General features: G+C 42.1%; 1 protein-coding gene across 2 annotated transcripts in view; it reads left to right on the forward strand.

Moving 5' to 3' along the window:
- Nucleotides 1-22657, forward strand: part of SEC24A (SEC24 homolog A, COPII coat complex component) — a 233736-nt gene that overhangs the window by 26518 nt on the left and 184561 nt on the right. The window contains exons 2-3 of one of the 2 annotated variants that reach the window (XM_073620800.1): nt 7107-7622; nt 12408-12572. In XM_073620800.1, the coding sequence (XP_073476901.1) occupies nt 7107-7622; nt 12408-12572 (681 nt within the window). The remainder of the gene's footprint in view (nt 1-7106; nt 7623-12407; nt 12573-22657) is intronic. The other variant, XM_073620802.1, reaches the window with a different exon arrangement.

Consider the following 22657-nt stretch of genomic DNA (forward strand, 5'->3'; position numbering starts at 1 on the left):
ACGAAGAAGAAGAAGTAGCTGTCAGCTGCTTTATTGAAATCTATACAGGGAGATCGATGGTTGTAACTCGTCGCACCGATCATCCCTGATTGCCCAGGTATCGCGTCAAGCATCGGAGCATTTGCACGTGTAAAAGTACTCATGCAAATGCTCGGTATTGATACTAGTATTGGTGCAACCCTAGTCAAAATCATGATGTACATTCGCAGTTAGGCGGTCAGCAAGGGGTTAAAAATGAAAACTAATACAGCCACACATCTAAAGACTGGTAATTTGGAATATATTACTGTTCTTGGATTTATATATTTTTAAAGAAATTTCATCTTTTTGGTACAGCTTTGAAAGGTGTGAATCCAGCCTAAGGCTCGGTTTACACTGGTGCAATGCTGGAAACCCTACGATTCAGTGCTGGTTCCCGCATCGCACCTGAATTGCACAGTGGTTCACACTGAGATCTGCGAACCACTGGGGCTGTCAATGTAAAGTTAATGACACCCCCAGATCAGATCGCAGTGCGAACTGTGAAATGGTGCGGAATCGGATCACATAGGTGATTCCACTGTGGGTCAAAAAAGGGCCCTGTTCCATTTTGGTGCAAATGCGATTTCAGCCATACAGTTTGTATGGCTGAAAATGCATTGCACAGACATTGCATGTTATCTGCACAGCACTAGTGTGAACTGGCACTAAAACCTGCTTATTCTGTGGAGGTAAAGTGTCCTCCCATTTTTCTGTATTCAGGCCAGCTAGGAATACAGATAGTATTTTCTCAGATATGTTTGAAAATGACCGTAGCAAGGTTGGAGTAATCCTGGCACATTTACCACAGTTTTCATCTTTGCTCTCTGAACAAAGCTGTAGCTGCCACATGTACAGTCCTGGCTACGTGGAAGCTTCTCAAAGCTGAACTTCAGTCATTTTTTTTTTCAGCTTTCCATATATTAAATCTTCTGCATATAAAAAACGGGAAAAGCCCAAAGATATTCTTCAGAGTGGACAGGCCGGTGAAATGCTAAATATCATTTATTGATTATCCAGAAAACATAAATGCATATAAATAATGAAATACTACACCCATCTCCAACACATAATTAAAATAAGACTTTACGTCTAGATGAGACACAGGTGGCCACCATACCTAGATCACACATTTCATATCCATCACACACACACGCAGACATTTAGCCGATCCGAGGATCTGACCTGGAGATGGAGTCCTTCGAACGTTTTAATTATATGAGTGAAAAATTGAAAAGTTACTTTTCATAAAGAAATATACTGAAATGTTTGATAGGGTACTTAAAAAAAAAAATATATAGACCGAATGCTTGTGATGTGTGAAGATTTCCTCGAGTATTTTGAACTATGGATACTGTGATTCAAAGTCCGCTTGATAACGATCATAAAGGCACTGTGAGTGGGGATCGGAGACTAAAGACAGATATGCTTCGGGGAGACTAGGCACATATAAAGGACAGAATATGCTGATGATGCTTCCTTGCAATTAATAGTAGTAAGATACAGCTCACCGTTTTGCTTCTTGTGTGCAGGTAGTCATAGCCCGGACGTCTAGTCTCGGTGTCAATAGTCCATCATCGTATCAACTGCATGAAAAGCCAGGTACAGGATATCGGGTTGGGATGATTCCACCCAAAGATGGTTAGGGCTGTTTGTAGTCCAGAGCTAAAGGGCTTCAGAAGTTGCAGGGTGTGCCAGGAATCACGGACTGAAGCAGCACCACAGGTAGTTGTAACGCCAACTTCCAATGAAGAGTGGCGACTCGAGGAAATCTGAGGGGGGATCAAGGTAGATGGTGGGGGTCACCGTGTCTTCACCACAGACACCGTGTTAGCATAATGCTCAAAATTAAATCTTCTGCCCTTGTGTGAACTTTGGATAGTAAAACACTTTTTTTCAGCCAGTAAATGCCTTATACAGCCCACTTCCTGTGTTCTGTCTGATAAAAAGCCTAGGCTTATGATCTAATGCACAGCTCTCTCTCACTCTGGTGACAGTTTGCCAGGAAGGGAGGGGGGGATGAGTCATAAGAGGGCCAATGAGCTGCAGAGCTGGAGGTGTGCCTCTGTGTAAGTTCAGGAAGTGAAAAGGCAGCAGCTTCAAATGGTTGCAGCCAGACTCAGTTGAGGGAGATTTCTGCAGCATATTTGGCAAGTACAGAATCACTGTATATATAAAATAATATGCAAAGTGGTTGGAGGGAAGCTTCAGAATGGCAAATATGTTTTTATTTTTATGTGAGCAGACTGCAGTTACTCTTTAAATACTTAGATCCTATACAGTAGTTCAGTGTTTGCGAATATACACTTTTGTTAACTGCTTTCTCATCATCTTTTCACTTGGTAAGCTCAGTGAACACGCTTTAAGTGAGATTATATTTGTAGAAGACAAAAAAGAATCAAACCTTCTTGGCTTAAAATGACACTAAACCCTTACATAAATCCACTGAAGTGACTAGCCTCAGATTCACAGTGAGGAAGCAAATCCTCCTACGTAAGCTGTATCTGTTTATCTGCAGCCTATTCTTCTCTAGAGCCTTTCAAAACCTCTAGATCAAAGGGTATTTTTCAGCTTGCGGGGGTGGAGATCTGTCATACACTGCGCAGAGCTGAGTGTAATCTGAGACCTGAGTGGAGGTAAACTACACGCCCCCTTTACACAGGCTCATAGGGAACTATGCACAGCTGAGGCTGTCAATAACCTTGTGTGCTAGGAGGGTAGGGCTGTCTCCAGGAATTGCCTTGTTTTGGAGAGGAAAGTAAGATCAGACAGGAACCACACTCAGGCTACTTTCACACTGAGGCGGGCACCGGCGGTACAGCGGCGCTAAATATATCGCCGTTTTAGCGGCGCTAGCGGGGCGGTTTTAACCCCCTGCTAGCGGCTGAAAAAGGGTTAGCACTGGAGTGCATTGAGCAGCTCTTTCGGGGCGCTTTGCAGGCGTTATTTTTAGCACTTTAGCGCCTGCAGAGCGCCTCAGTGTGAAAGGAGCCCAAGTACTAAAAATTGAGGCAAGAACACACTTCAGAAGGATATATTTTGTTCATATTTAATTTCAGGGGTTTACAACCTCTTTAACTTTAGGGTTCAAAAGCCATAAATAGGAAAAGGTTTGTTTCTTTTTGGTGGGGGTGTTTTAAAACCCATGCAAAAATATAATCAACTTGGCAAAAATGCAATGAAAGCCTGGTTGCTATACAGAGCATGAAAAAATTATTTAGCCCTGGAAGATTTGGTTGCTCAATGACCAGGCCGTTTTTTGCGATATGGCACTGCGTCACATTAATTGACAATTGCGCTGTAGTGCGACGCTGTACCTAAACAAAACTGACGGCCTTTTTTTCCAACAAATACACCTTTCTTTTGGTGGTATGTGATCATCTCTGCAGTTTGAAAAGAAAACACTATCTTTTTCTTTTTTGCTATAGTAAATATCCCAATTTAAAAAAAAAAAACACACATTTTTATCTCAGTTTAGGCCGATATGTATTCTACATATTTTTGGTAACAAAAATCGCAATAAGCGTATCTTGATTGCAAAAGTTATAGCGTCTACAAAATAGGGGATAGATTTATGGTGTGTGTGTGTATATGTATGTATGTATGTATGTATGTATGTATGTATGTATAGATAGATAGATTATATATACACACAGTGGGGACGGAAAGTATTTAGATCCCCTTAAATTTTTCACTCTTTGTTATATTGCAGCCATTTGCTAAAATCATTTAAGTTCATTTTTTTTTTTCTTCATTAATATACACACAGCACCTCATATTGACAGAAAAACACAGAATTGTTGACATTTTTGCAGATTTATTAAAAAAGAAAAACTGAAATATCACATGGTCCTAAGTATTCAGACCCTTTGCTGTGACACTCATATATTTAACTCAGGTGCTGTCCATTTTTTCTGATCATCCTTGAGATGGTTCTACACCTTCATTTGAGTCCAGCTGTGTTTGATTATACTGATTGGACTTGATTAGGAAAGCCACACACCGGTCTATATAAGACCTTACAGCTCACAGTGCATGTCAGAGCAAATGAGAATCATGAGGCTAAAGGAACTGCCTGAAGAGCTCAAAGACAGAATTGTGACAAGGCACAGGTCTGGCCAAGGTTACAAAAAAATTGCTGCTGCACTTAAGGTTCCTAAGAGCACAGTGGCCACCATAATCCTTAAATGGAAGACGTTTGGGATGACCAGAACCCTTCCTAGAGCTGGCCGTCCAGCCAAACTGAGCTATTGGGGGAGAAGAGCCTTGGTGAGATAGGTAAAGAAGAACCCAAAGATCACTGTGGCTGAGCTCCAGAGATGCAGTCGGGACATGACAGAAGGTTGTAGAAAGTCAACCATCACTGCAACCCTCTACCAGTCGGGGCCCTATGGCAGAGTGACCCGACGGAAGCCTCTCCTCAGTGCAAGACACATGAAAGCCTGCATGGAGTTTGCTAAAAAAAAACACCCGAAAGACTCCAAGATGGTGAGAAATAAGATTCCATGGTCTGATGAGACCAAGATAGAACTTTTTGGCCTTAATGCTAAGCGGTATGTGTGGAGAAAACCAGGCACTGCTCATCACATTTCCAATACAGTCCCAACAGTGAAGCATGGTGGTGGCAGCATCATGCTGTGGGGGTGTTTTTCAGCTGCAGGGACAGGACGACTGGTTGCAATAGAGGGAAAGATGAATGCGGCCAAATACAGGGATATCCTGGACGAAAACCTTCTCCAGAGTGCTCAGGACCTCAGACTGGGCCGAAGGTTTACCTTCCAACAAGACAATGACCCTAAGCACACAGCTACAATAATGGAGTGGCTTCACAACAACTCCGTGACTGTTGTTGAATGGCCCAGCCAGAGCCCTGACTTAAACCCAATTGAGCATCTCTGGAGAGACTTAAAAATGGTTGTCCACCAACGTTTACCATCCAACCTGACAGAACTGGAGAGGATCTGCAAGGAAGAATGGCAGAGGATCCCCAAATCCAGGTGTGAGAAACTTGTTGCACCTTTCCCAAAAAGACTCATGGCTGTATTAGATCAAAAGGGTGCTTCTACTAAATATTGAGCAAAGGGTCTGAATACTTAGGACCATGTGATATTTCAGTTTTTCTTTTTTAATAAATCTGCAAAAATGTCAACAATTCTGTGTTTTTCTGTCAATATGGGGTGCTGTGTGTACATTAATGAGGGAAAAAAATGAACTTAAATGATTTTAGCAAATGGCTGCAACATAACAAAGAGTGAAAAATTTAAGGGGGTCTGAATACTTTCCGTCCCCACTGTGTGTGTGTATATGTATGTGTGTGTATATATATATATATATATATATATATATATATATATATATATATATATATATATATATATATATATATATATATATATATATATATATATATATATATATATATATATATATATATATATATATTAGGGGTGCAACGGATCAAAAAACTCATGGTTCGGATCTTTCCTCAGATCACAGTTCGGATCAACAGAAAAAAATCTCCCCCACTGTAATAATATATTGGCAGAGTATTGTCAGGTTATGGCAGAGTATTGGCACTGCTGCCATCTGATCTCTCCCCTCCACTGTACAGATCAGTACACAGAGGGGAGAGAGGAACCGGCGTCATGACATAACGCCGGTTTGTTTACAAGTGATCGCTCTGTCAATTGACGGAGCGATCACGTGGTAAACGGCCACCAGTTGTACCAAGATGGCTGCTGCTCCGGAGCTAGGCCGAAGCCGTGGCCTTTCCTAAGGCCAAAGTGGCAGAGCGCTCCGCGGAGCGCATGTGTGCCGATCCAAACAGGCTGAACCGTTTGGATCACGGATCGGTGATGATCCGTTGCACCCCTGATATATATTATTTTTTTTTACTAGTAATGGTGGCGATCAGCAATTTTTATTGGGACTGCGATATTGCGGTGGACAAATCGGACACTTTTGACACATTTTTGGGAGCAGTTTTATTTATACAGCGATTGGTGAAATTAAAATGCACCGATTACTGTATAAATGACACTGGCAGGGAAGGAGTTAACACTAGGGGGTGATCAAGGGGTTAACTGTGTTCCTAGGTGTGTTCTAACTGTAGGGGGGATGGGACTGACTAGGGGAAGAAAGGAAATCGGTGTTCATACTTGGTGGATGAGGAGAGAGTCCAGTGTATGGTCACCTTTTACAGATTTTTCTGTCAAGGTGAACTTGCCCTTTAACTGTACAAACAGCAAAAAGACAAAGTCTAAACAGGTAGGCCACATGACAATTGAGAATTTGTTTGTTCCTGGGGACAGAGAGGGAGCGCACATATGAGATGTTTTCTTTTAGCTCTGTGTAAAGAAAAAAATGTCTTCAGTGGCCTGATGCCCGCATAGCACATGCTACATGCCAAAGGGCTACAGGTTGAGCACCAGGATATAAGGGGTATAAAATTGGGTGAATCGGTAACTAAAAAGTATCTGTGCATCCTTGTAGATTGCCATCATATGCTGTTACTTATTCTGCAATCTATGGCTTCTAAGACTAGTAAAATATGCGTAGACTCTAGAGAGCAAGAGATATGTAAAATATGCGTAGACTCTAGAGAGCAAGAGATATGTTGCCTCAACAGAGAGCATTAGTTAGGCAGGCCATAGACGGTGCAAATTTCTTTCCTGCAACCAGGGGTTGATCGATCAATCAACTTAGTACACTCAGACTGTCCATACACAATTTGAATCTCGGCCCATTCCTGCTAAACTGGTCAAGAGTCGAACTGTCTATGGCCGGTTTTAGAGCTCACCTTTACCTTAATGGAAGACATAAAGATGAGCTCTGGCATTAAATAACAAAACTATACTAAATGACAACTGGGCACAGAAAAGCTGAAATACAAGGTAATAGAGTGCTTCCAGAAGTGTATGCTGTTGGGGCTTTTATATTTGAATTTTTAAAATTAAATACAGGTTTACTTTAGGGCAGCATATGGTACAAAACGCTTTATGTTCATTATTGGGCTTTGCTTGTGAGAACATGTTGAAGGCAAATATTTATGTGTTTTTTTTTTTTTTTTTTTTTTTTTTTTTTTACAGGTCCGGTTCAGAACCCTTTGATTTATCCACCAGCTGGACAGAGTTACAGTCCGGGACTTCCTGTCTCCTATCCTCAGCAGATGCCAGCGAAAGCGTCTCCACAAGCAGTTGCTGGACTATACAGTTATGGTGGTCCTCAGACTATTCCTCAGGCTGCTCCACTGCCAGGAAATTATCAGGGATCTGGACAAACTGTTAGACCACATATGGGACCTTCCCCAATGGCACCTCCCCCAAATAATGCATCTGCACCCAGAATGCCACCTCCACTTCAGAACTCGTTTGGATCTCCCGTGACCGTTGGCAGCAGTGTTTCACATGCAAGACAGTTGACATCGTCAAACTGGCAGTATTTTCCAACACCATTAAGTCATGCACAATCTCTGGCCAATCATGCACCATCCACAACGGGAATGGCCCCAGGGCCATCGGTGGGAAATTCAAAGCCTCCAACTACCCAGCAGTATGGACCTCCCTTTGGAGGACCCCCTCTTCAAAACAGTTTTATGAGCCCAGGTAAAAGTCATTTTGAACATTTTCTCATTTTCATTAGACACCTGGAAATGATAAAAATAATTACTATCAGTAGTATGATTTTGTATTATTCCTTAAAAGAAGAGATGGCATTGAAAATGTACTGCTTCTGTTCACTGTATTTTAAAGGTTTGGGAATGGTTTAGTTAGAATACAGAAGGTGAAGTGTTTGTGGAAAGCTGATCTTCATAACTTTAACTGCTTGCCGACCGCCGGCTGTCAATTGACAGTCTGGCGGCGCAGCTCTCGTTGCGGGCCGGAGTCATATGACGGCCTCGCTTTCCCGGCCCACCAGGGGGCACGTGCGTGCCGCCAACGATTGTGCGCGCCCGCCGTGTCACTGGGCGCGTGCCTGGCGGCCATGATGTCCGCCGGGCACCCGCACTTGCCGGTAACACAGCAGGCCCGTGTGTGTGTGTGTGTGTGTGTGTGTACACACAGATCCACGGTCCTGTCACAGGAGAGGAGACCGATGGTATGTTCCCAATACAGAGGAACACCGATCGGTCTCCACCCCTAGTGAGTCCCCTCCCCCTACAGTTAGAAACACTCCCTAGCAAACACATTTAACCCCTCGATCACCACCTAGTGTTAACCCCTTCCCTGCCAGTCACATTTATACAGTAATCTGCATTTTTATAGCACGGATCGCTGTATAAATGTTAATGGTCCCAAAAATGTGTCAAAATTGTCTGATATGTCCGCCGCAATATCGCAGTCGCGATAAAAATCGCAGATTGCCCCCATTGCTAGTAAAAAAAAAAATAAAATAAATAAAAATGTTCTAAATCTATCCCCTATTTTGTAGACGCTTTAACTTTTGCGCAAACCAATCACTATATGCTTGCGTTTTTTTTTTTTTTTTTTTTTACCAAAAATATGTAGAAGAATACATATCGGGCTAAACTGAGGAAAAAATTTTGTTTTAAAGAAAAAAAAATTGGATATTTATTATCGCAAAAAGTAAAAAATATTATTTTTTTTTTTTTCAAACTTGTCACTTTTCTTTTGTTTATAGCGCAAAAAATAAAAACAGCAGAGGTGATCAAATACCACCAAAATAAAGCTCTATTTGTGGGGAAAAAATAACAATTTCATTTGGGTACAGTATTGTATGACCGCGCAATTGTCATTCAAAGTGCGACAGCGCTGAAAGCTGAAAAATGGCTTGGGCAGGAAGGGGGTGAAAATGCACTGTATTGAAGCGGTTAAAGCCCAGTTAAACTGAAAGTTCAATTGAGCTTTATGTGTAGTGCACCTAAAAATAATTTACTACTAATGCATAAAAAGTTACTAAACCCACAACAGTAAAATCATCAGTCTTTTATATGCAGGAAAACATGTTTATTATACTCTCTGTGAAACCTAAGGGGTTAATCCCCTGCACTGTGTAAAAAGGCTGTTTGATCCTGTCTTCTCTGATCCTCCTCTTCTTCCACAGTCCCAAAACCATCTCTTGATAGAACAGAGCCTTGGGGGCAAGCTGCACATGCTCTGTTTGGTGTGTATTGCTAGTTTTATTTATTTTATTTTTTTCTTGGGAGCGTGCATGTGATCAGCACGGGGCCAATCAGCACTGTCCAGACAGAGGGTCAGGGGTCCTGCAGCCTCATAGGACAATTGGTTGAGAATGAAAACTCCTCCTACAAGCTTTAACTAGACACTGGTAGAAGTCACAAAACTGCTCTAACAGCTTATGGGAAAAGGTATTTAGTCGTTTATATTCACTAAAACTCTTGCATTTCCATGTTCTGTGTACGGTGGGAGACCAGCTATAGTGAATGCAGGGTTCTGGGTTTAGTAACACTTTAAACTCAGTTGTACATGCTTTGACATATGTGAAATTTTACATTTCTCAGCATTGTAAATATATTTTTTAAATTGTCTGTAACTTGGTCACAAAAACTTTTTCCAGTTTCCAGTCAATAGCCAATATGTGAGATGAGTCTAATTTCAGATTGGGACGTGTCCTGCTCATGTCACTTAAGTGCATTTTTGTATCATTTGGCCGGGGCTGCACAGATCAGATTGGTGCTCTTGCAGTCACATGACTATATGTGAGAAAAAAAATCTAAACCTCCATAACCTTATAAAAAAAAAAAAAAAAAAGCGTGACAATGCAGAAGACTGTTAACCAGCACTGTGTTGCCACCCTGAGTAAGGGAGTAATATGCACGGTCAGGATCACAAGGTATTTATTTTATACCAATCTATTTTTAAAGCTACTTTACCACAACTGATTTTGTATTCTAAGAAAAAAAATGGGGCGTGGGAACGAGTATGCAGGAGTGCCCCCATAGCTGGCAGCTTGCTATAGGGGCACTCTGCAGGGGGAGGGACTGGGGTGCCGGTGGGGGACCCGAGAAGGGGAGTATTGGGGCTGCTCTGTGCAAAATCTTTGCACAGAGCAGGTAAGTATGACATGTTTTCTATTTAAAAAAAATCCTTTACAAACACTTCAAATCAGAACTAAACCACCCTGTCTTTTACAGCCAAAAAATCTGCCATTTCAGTCTCCCTTTGATCTGCAGTTGACATGGTACCTACATGTTATGACATCCGCCATTTGATGGCTTGACAGTTCAATTTCGAGCACACACAATTGTGACCATATCATTCATGGCATGCCTTCAAAATGTAACCGTTTTTGGAAAATGGTTCTATCAATAGGTTTAGTACCGTTTTAACCTCCTTTCGAACCAGAGAAGTTTGCTCAGTCTTCTTTAATATGCTGGTGTGCAGAAAAGAGGACTATAATTGCAAACAATGTTTTAGCGACACATATATTTCTGTTCTTTCAGTGAGCTGTACATGTAATCAGTAGTGATCAGTTTAACATAAAATTTATTGCAATATCTGCTACAAATGTACACAAAATTTTGTGCAAGTAAATTACACTTAGACCCCTTTGACACTACTTCCACTCCAATGTGAAAGCCCAAGGGCTTTCACACTGGAGCGGTGCGCTTGCAGGACACTCAAAGCCCTGCAAGCAGCATCTTTGAGGCGCTGTAGGAGCGGTGCATACGCCGCTCCTAAAGCTCCCCTGCCCATTGAAATCAGTGGACAGTGCCGTTGCAGCGGCGCTTTTAACCCTTTTTTGGCTGTTAGCGAGGGGTTAAAAGCTCCCCGCTAGCGGGCGTAAAGCACCGCAAAAACAATGGTAAAGTGCCGCTAAAAATAGCGCCGCTTTACCGCCGACGCTGCTCAGTGTGAAAGTGCCCTTATGTGTTTTGCTTGTTACTTGGAAACTGCTAATGCTCTTGCCATGCTGTCCTTGAGTGGGAAGGGACATAGACAGGAAATGACTTCCCTTTTTTTTTTTTTCCTCCATGAAAGAGGTTTTTATCAAGAAAATAAAACACTAGGTACAAAAAATAGTAAGAAACCAGTATTAACTTTTTCCGTTTCAGTATACCTTTTGCCGACCGGCTCCTGTACATATACGTCGGCAGTTTAAAGATGGATATCTCGGTAACGGCAGCCGCTGCTGCCACAACCCGAGGTATCCATCTTTTGAGCCGGCGGTCCTGTTTGCGATAATGGTGGTCTCTGCGGCGGATTTCATCCCGCGCCCTCTGCCGCTTACCGGAGCCGTCGGCAGCGGCCGAGGCGATTGGGACCTATCCGTGGCAGAATATGGAGACGAGTGAGAGGAAGATGGTTCCCCCACCCGTCTCTATACTATAGCAAGGCGGAAACGACGTCAAAACGTCACTTCCACCCATACGTCTTAATGGGACATTTTTCTGTTGTCATTTTTTCAAATGACAATTTTTTTTTTTTTTTTTTAATTGCATTTAAGTCCAAATATGAGATCTGAGGACTTTTTGACCCCAGATCTTATATTTAAGGGGACCTGTCATGCTTTTTTTTCTATTACAAGGGATGTTTACATTCCTTGTAATAGGAATAAAAGTGACCCGGTTTAAAAAAAAAAAAAAACAAAAAAAAACAGTGAAACAATAAGGAAAAAAAAAAAACGCATACGTGAGTAGCGCCCCGCATGTGAAAACGGTGTTCAAACCACACATGTGAGGTATCACCGCAATCATTAGAGTGAGAGCAATAATTCTAGCCCTAGACCTCCTCTGTAACTCAAAACTTGCAACCTGTAGAATTTTTTTTAACAGTCGCCTATGGAGATTTTTAAGGGCAAAAGTTTGACGCCATTCCACGAGCCGGCGCAATTTTGAAGCATGACATATTGGGTATCCATTTACTCGTCGTAACCTTATCTTTCACAATATAAAAAAAATTGGGCTAACTTTACAGTTGTCTTATTTTTTTTTTTATTCAAAAAAGTGAATTTTTTCCAAAAAAAGTGCTCTTGTTAGACCGCTGCGCAAATATGGGGTGACAAAAAGTATTGCAATGACCGCCATTTTATTCTCTAGGGTGTTAGAACCCCCAAATATTATATATTTTTTTTCTAAGTAATTTTCTAGCAAAAAAACTTGTTTTTAACTTGTAAAACACTGAGTCTGAAAAAGAGGCCTGGTCTTTAAGTGGTTAAGCGCATGCAATAACTCTCAATTCAAAAATCGTTGGTACATTAGCAGGTAAATTTAAATTTTTTGAGAGGCAATCCAACCCTAAGAAGTTACGAATAGAAGAGAAATGTTTTTCTGCTTATGTGAATTAAGCATTTCAGTATATTTGCAGCTTTTTATAAAGGCTTATGTGAATAATTATTGGTTTGCATTAGACTGAACCTAAATTTGCATTGTAAATACTTTAAACATCTGTCCTGACCATGATTTCCAGGTCCTGCTCCACCACCAATGAGCCAGTCTGAGCCAGTGCGGCCACATTTAGGGCCTCCTCCCACATCATCCCCTTCTTTGACAAGATCCTCTGCACCGCCCACTGGTCCACCTATCAGCACTGCGCCTGTGCCTCCTTTAATCAGTGCTCCACCGAGAGGAGATTGTAAGTGTACCCATCTTCAAAGTATTTAAATTGCACCTGTGGAATTTATTGCACATTATGTTGAAACTTTTTTTTTTTTTTTTCCTTTTTTATTATGAACCTTTCACTTTATATTTTAAGGATAATGTTAAAGGGTAGCCAGTCATGAACTGCTGTGAACCATTACGTGATTTCTAGTGTATTTAACCTCTTTCAATCACTTTGTCTAAAGGAATAACAGTACTTGCTCCATTGTTGGTACATTATTGATTAGGGCAAGTTCCTGATTGTGAGAACCATGGATTATGTCTGTGCAGTATGTATCAAAAATAGAGATGGGACTTGGGATACATTCACATTGAGGTACATACAGTAGGAAGAAAGGTTCATTTTTGCTATATCTCCTTCATTAGCAATTGCATTTCTAAGTGCTTTTTTCACTCCAAATTAAAACAAGGCAAAAAGCTTTAGCTTATACCACTGCATTACAGTTAGGGCTGCAACTAAAGATTATTTTCATAATCGATTAGTTGGCCGATTACAGTTTTGTTTAATCAGTTAATAACCTTAAACTGTGGTGTATAATTTTAGTTAATATGTAAAGTTTAAAAAAAAAAAAAAAAAAAAAGAAAAAAAAGGCAATTTATATTTAATACATATCTCTATGCAGTGGTAAATATAAATAACCAACTATATGGTTAGGGAGCAAAATCTCTAATCCAGTCTGAGAATAACAGACAGTAGAGATATACTGTATATACTATTAGAGGTTGAATCTGGTAAATATCATCAGACTCGGAGATCAATTATTTTTATTTAAAGAAAAAAAAAGTTAGACTGTTTTGCAGATTTCCAAACAGAACTGTAATATATTATATGCTGGCCATACAAAAACAATGTCTTCCTTCAAAAAAAAATGTAATTTTAAGAACGTTCGTTCAATTTTCTAATCGTTAGTAGGGACAAATCGACATTTGTTTTCAACCACAGTGAAGGGAAAATTTAGAAATAATAGAAATCTTCTTGGGCAAATTAATTTTTAGACCGTGTATGTAGTTTTCGTTCAGAAATTACATTCATTTTAAAACTGAATGTTAAAAGCAAGTGACTAGAGGTGGAACGATATGGGTTTTTCTCTGGCCGATGCCAAAGCCGATATTTAGAAATCGCGGTGGCCGATATACGATGCCGATTTTTTTTTGGGCCGATTATATTAGGCCGATTTTTTTTTTTTTTTTCCCTTCATCTCATAAAATCTAACAGTTAGACCCCTTTCACACTGGGGGCGTTTTTCAGGCGCTTTTGGGCTAAAAATAGCGCCTGTAAAACGGCTCCCCTGCAGTCTGTGTGAAAGCCCGAGTGCTTTCACACTAAGGCGATGCGCTGGCAGGATGTTAAAAAAAAGTCCTGCAAGCGGCATCTTTAGAGCGGTGTATACCCCTCCTCCACCACTCCACGCCCATTGAAATGAATGCGCACTACTGCCGAAGCGCCTACAAAGCGTTTCGGCAGCAGCGCTTCAGGGGCGCATTTAACCCCTTCCTCGGCCGCTAGCTGGGTTATAAGTGCCCCGCTAGCAGCCGAATAGCGACGGTAAAGCGCCGCTAAAATTAACAGCGTTTTACCGTCAACGCCTGCCCGCTCTAATGTGAAAGCAGCCTTAAGTAATAAGTGATACAGAAAATTTTTTATATTTAAACATTTATTAAACAAAACAAACCTCCAATCAGTTCACTTGTCTGTAGAATTTAGATTAAAAAAAAAATAACTATATCTTAAATATTAAATACACAAAAACAGGTAATCAAAACTTTTGGACGAAAAAAAATGGGCTAACTTTACTGCTTTTTTTTTTTTTTTTTAATTTCATTAGTGTATTTTTTTTTAAAAAAAAAATTGCGTCTGAAAGACCGCTGCACAAATACCGTGTGACATAAAATATTGCAACAACCGCTACTTTATTCCCTAGGGTCTCTGCTAAAAAAAATATATATAATGTTTGGGGGTTCCAAGTGATTTTATAGCAGAAAATACAGGATTTTTACTTGTAAGCAACAAGTGTGAGAAAAGATTTAGTCTTTAAATGGTTAAACTGAAAACTTCTCCATGGAGTTCAGTCTATTGATAAAAGAACCTGAAAGAGATACAAATGTATCTTCTTATCAGACTTGGCAGGCTGCCCAGAGGAGGAGAGAAGATAACTTCACACAACTTGCAATTGACTTCAATTACAGAAGTCATTTGCAAGTCCCGCTGAATCGGCTTTTTTTATCGGCACAATCAGCCGATGCCGATTAAGTAAAAAAAGCCAAATATCGGCCGATATATCGGTCGACCTCTACAAGTGACATTTTCAAGCAAAGTTCTTTCATTCAGCGAATGTAAAGATTTTTTGTATGAATATTCTTGTCTGAAAATTGATCCGTGTGGCCAGCATAAGGCTTGGTACGCACCTATGCAGTTTGCCTTTGATCTCTTTTTGCTGTGCGTTTTGATTTTTGCGCACGTGATTTTGCTGCGATTCGCGATTTTTGCTTGCTTTTTTTTTTTTGACCAATTTGTTGTTGGGCCGATTAAAAAAAAAAATTGCTGCAAAAAACGCATTACATGCTTTTTCTTCAGCTTCTCCATTGAAGTCTATTGAACCAAAAAAACACCGTTTTGTGTTGAAAAAAGTCCTTGAACCTTTCCAAATACGCAGCAGCTGAAAAAAGCATAGATGTTAAAGTGTCCCATAGGAAACCATGTTAAATAAACTGTAGTGGGTTTCTGAAAAAAGCACCAAAAAACACATAGGTGTGATCCAGGCCTAAGACGTTTAGTAACATAATCGGGGTAAAAAAAACTAAAATGAGGCCTTTATAGTACAAAAAGAGCAAATAATCGCTACTGTAAGGGGTTCCTTTTTTTTTACTGTGGAACTGTGAAAGTCGTATTTACAGTAGCGATTATTTGCTCTTTTTGTACTATAAAGGGCTAATTTTAGTTTTTTTAACCTCATTAAGTTACTGCCCGATTAATCGATTATGAAAATGGTAATTGATTTCATAATCGATTAGTTGTATCAGCATAGTTTTTTTTTTGGCTGTGTGATCACTGCATTTGTTGGTGTAACAAGTACAAAACATTCTTTCTCTTCATTGTTTTTTAATATCAAATTTTTGATTGCTATAATTGTTGCAGAACAAATGTAATGGACTGCTTGTACTAGATCTAATACTCTTTCATTGTGTGAAATGTGTATTGGGATGGCCTCTTGTATTCTCCATCAGGGACAAGAATGACAGAGTAACAGTGCAGGAGCGCAGTCAGGATACAGTTTATACCAGGGGTGCGAGGGCCACTTAGAGGAGTTCCCACTAAAAAAATAATAAATAAATAAAAGCCAGCAGCTACAAATACTGCAGCTGCTGACTTTTAATGATCGGACACTTGCCTGTCCCAGGGTCCAGCGATGCAGGGGATCGGAAGCCCCGCTCGTCTCCCCCTCTGTTCGGCGGCGCCGGCATTGCAACTGTGGGCGCTCGGCTGTGGCTTCACAGCCGGGCACCCACTGCACATGCGCGAGCGCCGTGATTGGCCGCGCAATCATATGGGACCTGTCACGTGTCCCATATGATTGACAAGAGGGAAGGAGCAGAGCTGAGCCCTTCCTGCGCCCAGGGGAAGTGATGTCACCAGCCCAGGCACTGAAGGAGGCAGACTACGAGGGACCCCCTAGCAACAGCCATTTAGAGGAGAGTAAAAAAAAAAATTTTTTTTCCAAATGTGTTTTTTTTTTTCTTTTTTTTTTTGTTTTGTTTGGGTGGAACACCACTTTAAGTAATTTGGTAACCTGTCACTGGCCGCAGTGAACTATGGTGTTTTTTACCACTGCCCAAACCGTAAATGTAAACAAACACTTACTGTCTGAGTTGTTTTGAGTAGGGCTTCACATAGTTACATAGTTACATAGTAGGTGAGGTTGAAAAAAGACACAAGTCCATCAAGTCCAACCTATGTGTGTGATTCTGTGTCAGTATTACATTACATATCCCTGTATGTTGTGGTCATTCAGGTGATTATCTAATAGTTTCTTGAAGCTATCAATGCTCCCCGCTGAGACCACCGCCTGTGGAAGGGAATTCCACATCCTTGCCGCTCTTACAGTAAAGAACCCTCTACGTAGTTTAAGGTTAAACCTCTTTTCTTCTAATTGTAATGAGTGGCCATGAGTCTTATTAAACTCTCTTCTGCGAAAAAGTTTTATCCCTATTGTGGGGTCACCAGTACAGTATTTGTAAATTGAAATCATATCCCCTCTCAAGCGTCTCTTCTCCAGAGAGAATAAGTTCAGTGCTCGCAACCTTTCCTCATAACTAAGATCCTCCAGACCCTTTATTAGCTTTGTTGCCCTTCTTTGTACTCGCTCCATTTCCAGTACATCCCTCCTGAGGACTGGTGCCCAGAACTGGACAGCATACTCCAGGTGCGGCCGGACCAGCGTCTTGTAGAGCGGGAGAATTATCGTTTTATCTCTGGAGTTGATCCCCCTTTTAATGCATGCCAATAGTCTGTTTGCTTTATTAGCAGCAGCTTGGCATTGCATGCCATTGCTGAGCCTATCATCTACTAGGACCCCCAGGTCCTTTTCCATCCTAGATTCCCCCAGAGGTTCTCCCCCCAGTGTATAGATTGCATTCATATTTTTGCCACCCAAATGCATTATTTTACATTTTTCTACATTGAACCTCATTTGCCATGTAGTCGCCCACCCCATTAATTTGTTCAGGTCTTTTTGCAAGATTTCCACATCCTGTGGAGAAGTTATTGCCCTGCTTGGCTTAGTATCGTCTGCAAATAGAGAGATTGAACTGTTTATCCCATCCTCCAGGTCGTTTATGAACAAATTAAATAGGATTGGTCCCAGCACAGAACCCTGGGAAATCATGTGGAAGTTGGGGTATACAAAAGAGATGTGCAGTCCAATTGTGACATGCGTGACCAGATTCATCCTAACCTCCCAGTTTGTTATTGTCATCAAGTATCGAGATAAAAAAGAATAGAAAAAACTTTAAAGGATTACGTCACTTTTTATAAAAATGGCCTTTAAATGTCCTCTTCACTCCATAAATGGCAGCCATCTACCTAAATGCTTACCTTCAGCCCCATTGTCGAGTCTTTCACTTTAAAACCTTTCCTCGTGACGCTCTGCAGTAAAAAGTACTGGCTGTGTCTGTATGTGCACCTCTTGGGCTATTCGTTCCTTTGGCTGCATTTCTCTGGATGGACTGGCTGTGAGTGGCCATGAGTACAGACAAGTCATAGGAAATATTGTGCTGAGGAGCGTGCATGTCTGTACCTCCCTAAGGGCCAATTCACACTAGTCGCATTCTAAAACACTCAGGTTTAGCGTGTAGGCTGGTGTCAGTTTTGCAGTTTTCAGTCATCCCAGTACCCAGGATCTGTGCCAGAGTGAAAACTGAGCTGCGTGTGCAGCGCAGTGGACATTTTAAAGTAAGCCATAGATTCAATTCTCTTTCCTGCAATCAAGAGTTGCAGGAAAAAATCGCTTGCTTTCTTCTTTTATTTTTTTAATTTTTTTTTTTCCCCTTCTTTCAAGGAGGGGGAGGCAGCTTAGTTAACTTTATCTGCCACATTATGGTAATTACTGCATTTACAAAGCTTTCAAGAAACTTGATACATGATATAGCTCATGCAAATGTCTCCTGTTGGTCGTGTTTCTGAATCTTTCAGTTTAAAATAAATGGCATCTATGTGCCTGTTTATGATAAGGGTACGTTTTGGAGAGGTTGCAGGTTCTTGATTAGAATGTTTCATAAAATATTTATTTTTATTTGCTCTATGTATGTGTTCTGAAATAAATATTACAACTGAAGTGATGATGGTAATCTTGGTCAGAAGAAAAAATGTATAGGTGGTGGGGAGTATGTCAGCAGCACTGTGGATGTGGCAAAAAGACCACCAAAGTTTAAGTGGATTTTTCAAGCACACTTCACTACTTCATGTAGTCTAGGAACAGTCAAGATGTATTCTATTGATGAATGAATTGTATTTGGCGGACAGGGCCATTAGTCTATAGCAGGGGTCTCAAAGTACCGGCCCGCAGGCAGGGCCGCTCCTATGTGGGTGGCAGCAGCTGGGAGCTTTCTCTTTGTCTTCTCTCCGCTACATGCTGCTGCAGCCCAGCACAGGAGAGCAAGGCGGAAGGAGGATCTGCCCATCGCCTCACCCACCTGTTCTGTTGAGAAATGCCCCATCAAACAGTGCCCGGGCTGAAGGGCACATGCGCCGTACGTAATATCACAACAGCTGATTTTACCATCAGCTGTTGAGATGGCGCAGGAGCACAATAGCCGACAGAATTTTTTTTTTTTCTGTCAGATTGTGCCGAGCTCCCGTGGCAAGTTCACGTCCATGATGGGCAGATTTCTACATGTTGTGAGCGGATTTATGGGCACTTGGGGGAGGAATTAAATGTCCAGTGCTGCAAAACAAAACTTTTGTGATGGACAGATTTCTACATTTCTTGTGGGCGGATTTATGGGTACTTTGGGGCGGAATATCACAAAGTTTTATTTTTTTGCAGCACTGGACATGTAATTCCTCCCCCAAGTGCCCATAAATCCGCCCACAACGTGTAGAAATCCACCCATCATAGACATGAACTTACCACGGGTGCGCAGAGGAGCGTGGGGCACAATCTGACAGAAAAAAAATTCTGTCGGCTATTGTGCGTCTGTGCCGTCTCGCCCTTACAACAGCTGATGGTAAAATCAGCTGTTGTGATGTTACGTACGGCGCAAGCGTTGCACATGCGCCCTTCAGCCCGGGCACTATTGGATGGGGGGCATTTCTGGACAAACTGCGACGAACACCTGGAAGAACTGCGCATGCGCCATACGTAATACCACAACAACTGATTTTACGATCAGCTGTTGTGTTGGCGAGACGGTGCCTGCGCACAATAGCCGACTGAAGACATTTTTCAGTCAGATTGTGCCAAGGCACGTTCATGTAGGTGAGGGGTGGAATTTAACATGAAGGGGGCGGATGTTTTCATTGATGGCCACTCGCCGTCTCGCCGACACAACAGCTGATCGTAAAATCAGCTGTTGTGCTATTACGTACGGTGCATGCGCAGTTGGTCCCTGGCACTATTCGATAGCGGGTACTTCTCGACAGAACACTGGCCCCAGATCCAGGGTTCTGCTGCCATCTCAGGGCAGAAGATTGTGGCGTTCTCAGGGTGCCCTGCCACTAGGCCTGTGATGAAGCCAGGACCTGACAGGAGGAGAGGACTTGGGAGGCAGATCAGGCCACCAACTGACTGCCAGGAGGAGAGGTTAGTGAGCCATCACACAGAGGCTGAGCAAAGTCCTTATTTGCGTGACTGGGGTTGAAATTTGTGAAGTGTGTGTGTGTGTGTGTGGGGGTTGGTATTTGTCGACTGTAAGGGGGGGTATTTGTGAAGTGGAGTGTGTGTGTGGGGGGGGGGGGGGGGTGGTATTTGTGGAGTTTAGGGGATAATGCTGGGGTTTAATATTGCGTCCACTGACATCAGTGCTGGGGGTTTAATAGTGCGTCCGCTGACACCAGTGCTGGGGGTTTAATAGTGCGTCCGCTGACACCAGTGCTGGGGGTTTAATAGTGCGTCCGCTGACACCAGTGCTGGGGGTTTAATAGTGCGTCCGCTGACACCAGTGCTGGGGGTTTAATAGTGCGTCCGCTGACACCAGTGCTGGGGGTTTAATAGTGCGTCTGCTGACACCAGTGCTGGGGGTTTAATAGTGCGTCCGCTGACACCAGTGCTGGGGGTTAATAGTGCGTCCGCTGACACCAGTGCTGGGGGTTAATAGTGCGTCCGCTGACACCAGTGCTGGGGGTTAATAGTGCGTCCGCTGACACCAGTGCTGGGGGGTTAATAGTGCGTCCGCTGACACCAGTGCTGGGGGTTAATAGTGCGTCCGCTGACACCAGTGCTGGGGGTTAATAGTGCGTCCGCTGACACCAGTGCTGGGGGTTAATAGTGCGTCCGCTGACACCAATACTGGGGGAAAGGACAGTTTGCATGCAGCCCCCATTGGATGTGAAAATTTGTCCTGTGGCCCTCAGGTAATTTGAGTTTGAGACCCCTGGTCTATAGAGTGAGTTGAGAGATGTGGTTGTCTGTCCTGGGGACATTCAGTGTACGTAGAAAAACATATCAACACAGGGTTGAGGTGGAACTCCAAGCAAACCACTAAATATACATTTTGGAAGCCCATGCCTATATTTTACCTGCCAAAGGATTTATGTAATTCTGTAAAGCCAGTCTTTTGTGTTTCACATATATTTACTGTTAACTGCAGACACAGGGATAGTTGTCTGATGCTGCCATAAGTTCTCATACCTTATGTCTGTGTTTTAACATATTTCAGCTTAAAGCATAGTGAACCGTCGTGTGTGTGTGTGTTTTTTTTTTTTTTTGCAACCTTTAAGGTAAAGACATAATGAGCTAGTATGCACCGCATATTAGCACATTACAGTGGATCTAAAAAGTCTACACACCCCTGGTTAAAATGTCAGGTTTCTGTGATGTAAAAAAAAATTAGACAAAGATAAATAATTTCAGAACTTTTTCCACCTTCTAAAGCGGAGTTCCACCCAAAAATTGAACGGTCACTTAAAATGCTGATGACCCCCTGACATCCCACATTTAGCATGTCATTTTTTTGGGGGAGGAGCGGGTACCCTGTTTTTACAGGCAGCCAGCTCCCTCTTCCTCCCCTGGCTCTGCAGCGCCGGAAGGAAGTTCACCTCTCCCTCCCTGCAATCTTCTGAGACAGGTCACAGGTCCCAGAAGATTGCCCGACAATTCACAGCCTGCAGCGCGGCTCGCGCATGCGTAGTGCGCGCCCGGCTGTGAAGCCACAGCCAGGCGCCCACAGTTAGAATGTTGGTGCCTCGGAGAGGAGGGGGAGAGGAGCAAGGCTTCCTGCACCTGCATCGCTGGACTGTGGGGCAGGTGAGTGTCTGATTATTAAAAGTCAGCAGCTACACTTTTTGTAGCTGCTGACTTTTAAATGGGTGGAACTCTGCTTTAATGTGACCTATAAACTGTACAACTCAGTTGAACAACAAACTAAAAAAGTGTGCACACCCTTAAAGTAATACTTTGTTGAAGCACCTTTTGATTTTATTACAGCACTCAGTCATTTTGGGTATGAGTTAGGGCTGGGAGATTCCCCCCCCCCCCCCCCCCCCAAAAAAAAATCTGATTTTTTTTTTTTATAAAAAACTCGATTCACGATTCGAATCCGTTTTTTTTTTTTTTTTTTGTTATATTAAAGTGCATCAACAAACAAAATTTAAAAAAAATTTAAGTGCATTTTAAACATTCTTTGCAAGGAAAATGTGCCTATCAACAACAGGTTGAGGCAAGCTCGGTGACAGGTGACAGTATCCCCACAAAACAACAAAAAATCCTGAGGTAACTGACTCTAAGACTGGCCATACTTACTACCTATAGATTATCTGCAGATTTCTATGGTCAGGTCAGATGGAAAAAGTGGAACAGATTCCTTCATCTATGCTGAACTGTGTGGATGGAAGAATCTATCTCCCACTGGCCCAAGCTTCCATATCTTGCGCCAGTCGGCCCCGCTGGCTCTCACAATACCTGAACATTCTGATTGGGTGCAGGCATTGTTTAGGTTGAGAGCCAACGGGGCCGACTAGCAAGATACTGAAGCTTTGGCCCAGTGAGAGTTTCCTCCATCCACACAGTGTAGCGTACATTACAATACATGGAGAAATCTGTTTTACTTTTTCCATCTAACCATAGAAAATCTACAGATAATCTATAGGTGTATGGCCAGCTTTAGTTGAGTTGAACATGTAAAGTTACATGTTCAACTATTGTAAACAGTAACACCATTTGCCATCAAAAATGAAATTGCATTTTAAACATTCTTTGCAAGGAAAATGAGCCTATGAACAACAGCAGGCTTGAGGCAAGCTCGGTGACAGGTGACAATACCCCCACCCACACTAAAGAACCTCTCTGATGGGGGCGCTAGTTGCTGGAATGGCCAGGTATTTTCTTGCCAGACGACTGAGTCTTG

Source organism: Aquarana catesbeiana, linkage group LG03 (genome assembly GCF_042186555.1).
Source record: "Aquarana catesbeiana isolate 2022-GZ linkage group LG03, ASM4218655v1, whole genome shotgun sequence".
In the NCBI taxonomy this organism is placed as follows: domain Eukaryota; kingdom Metazoa; phylum Chordata; class Amphibia; order Anura; family Ranidae; genus Aquarana; species Aquarana catesbeiana.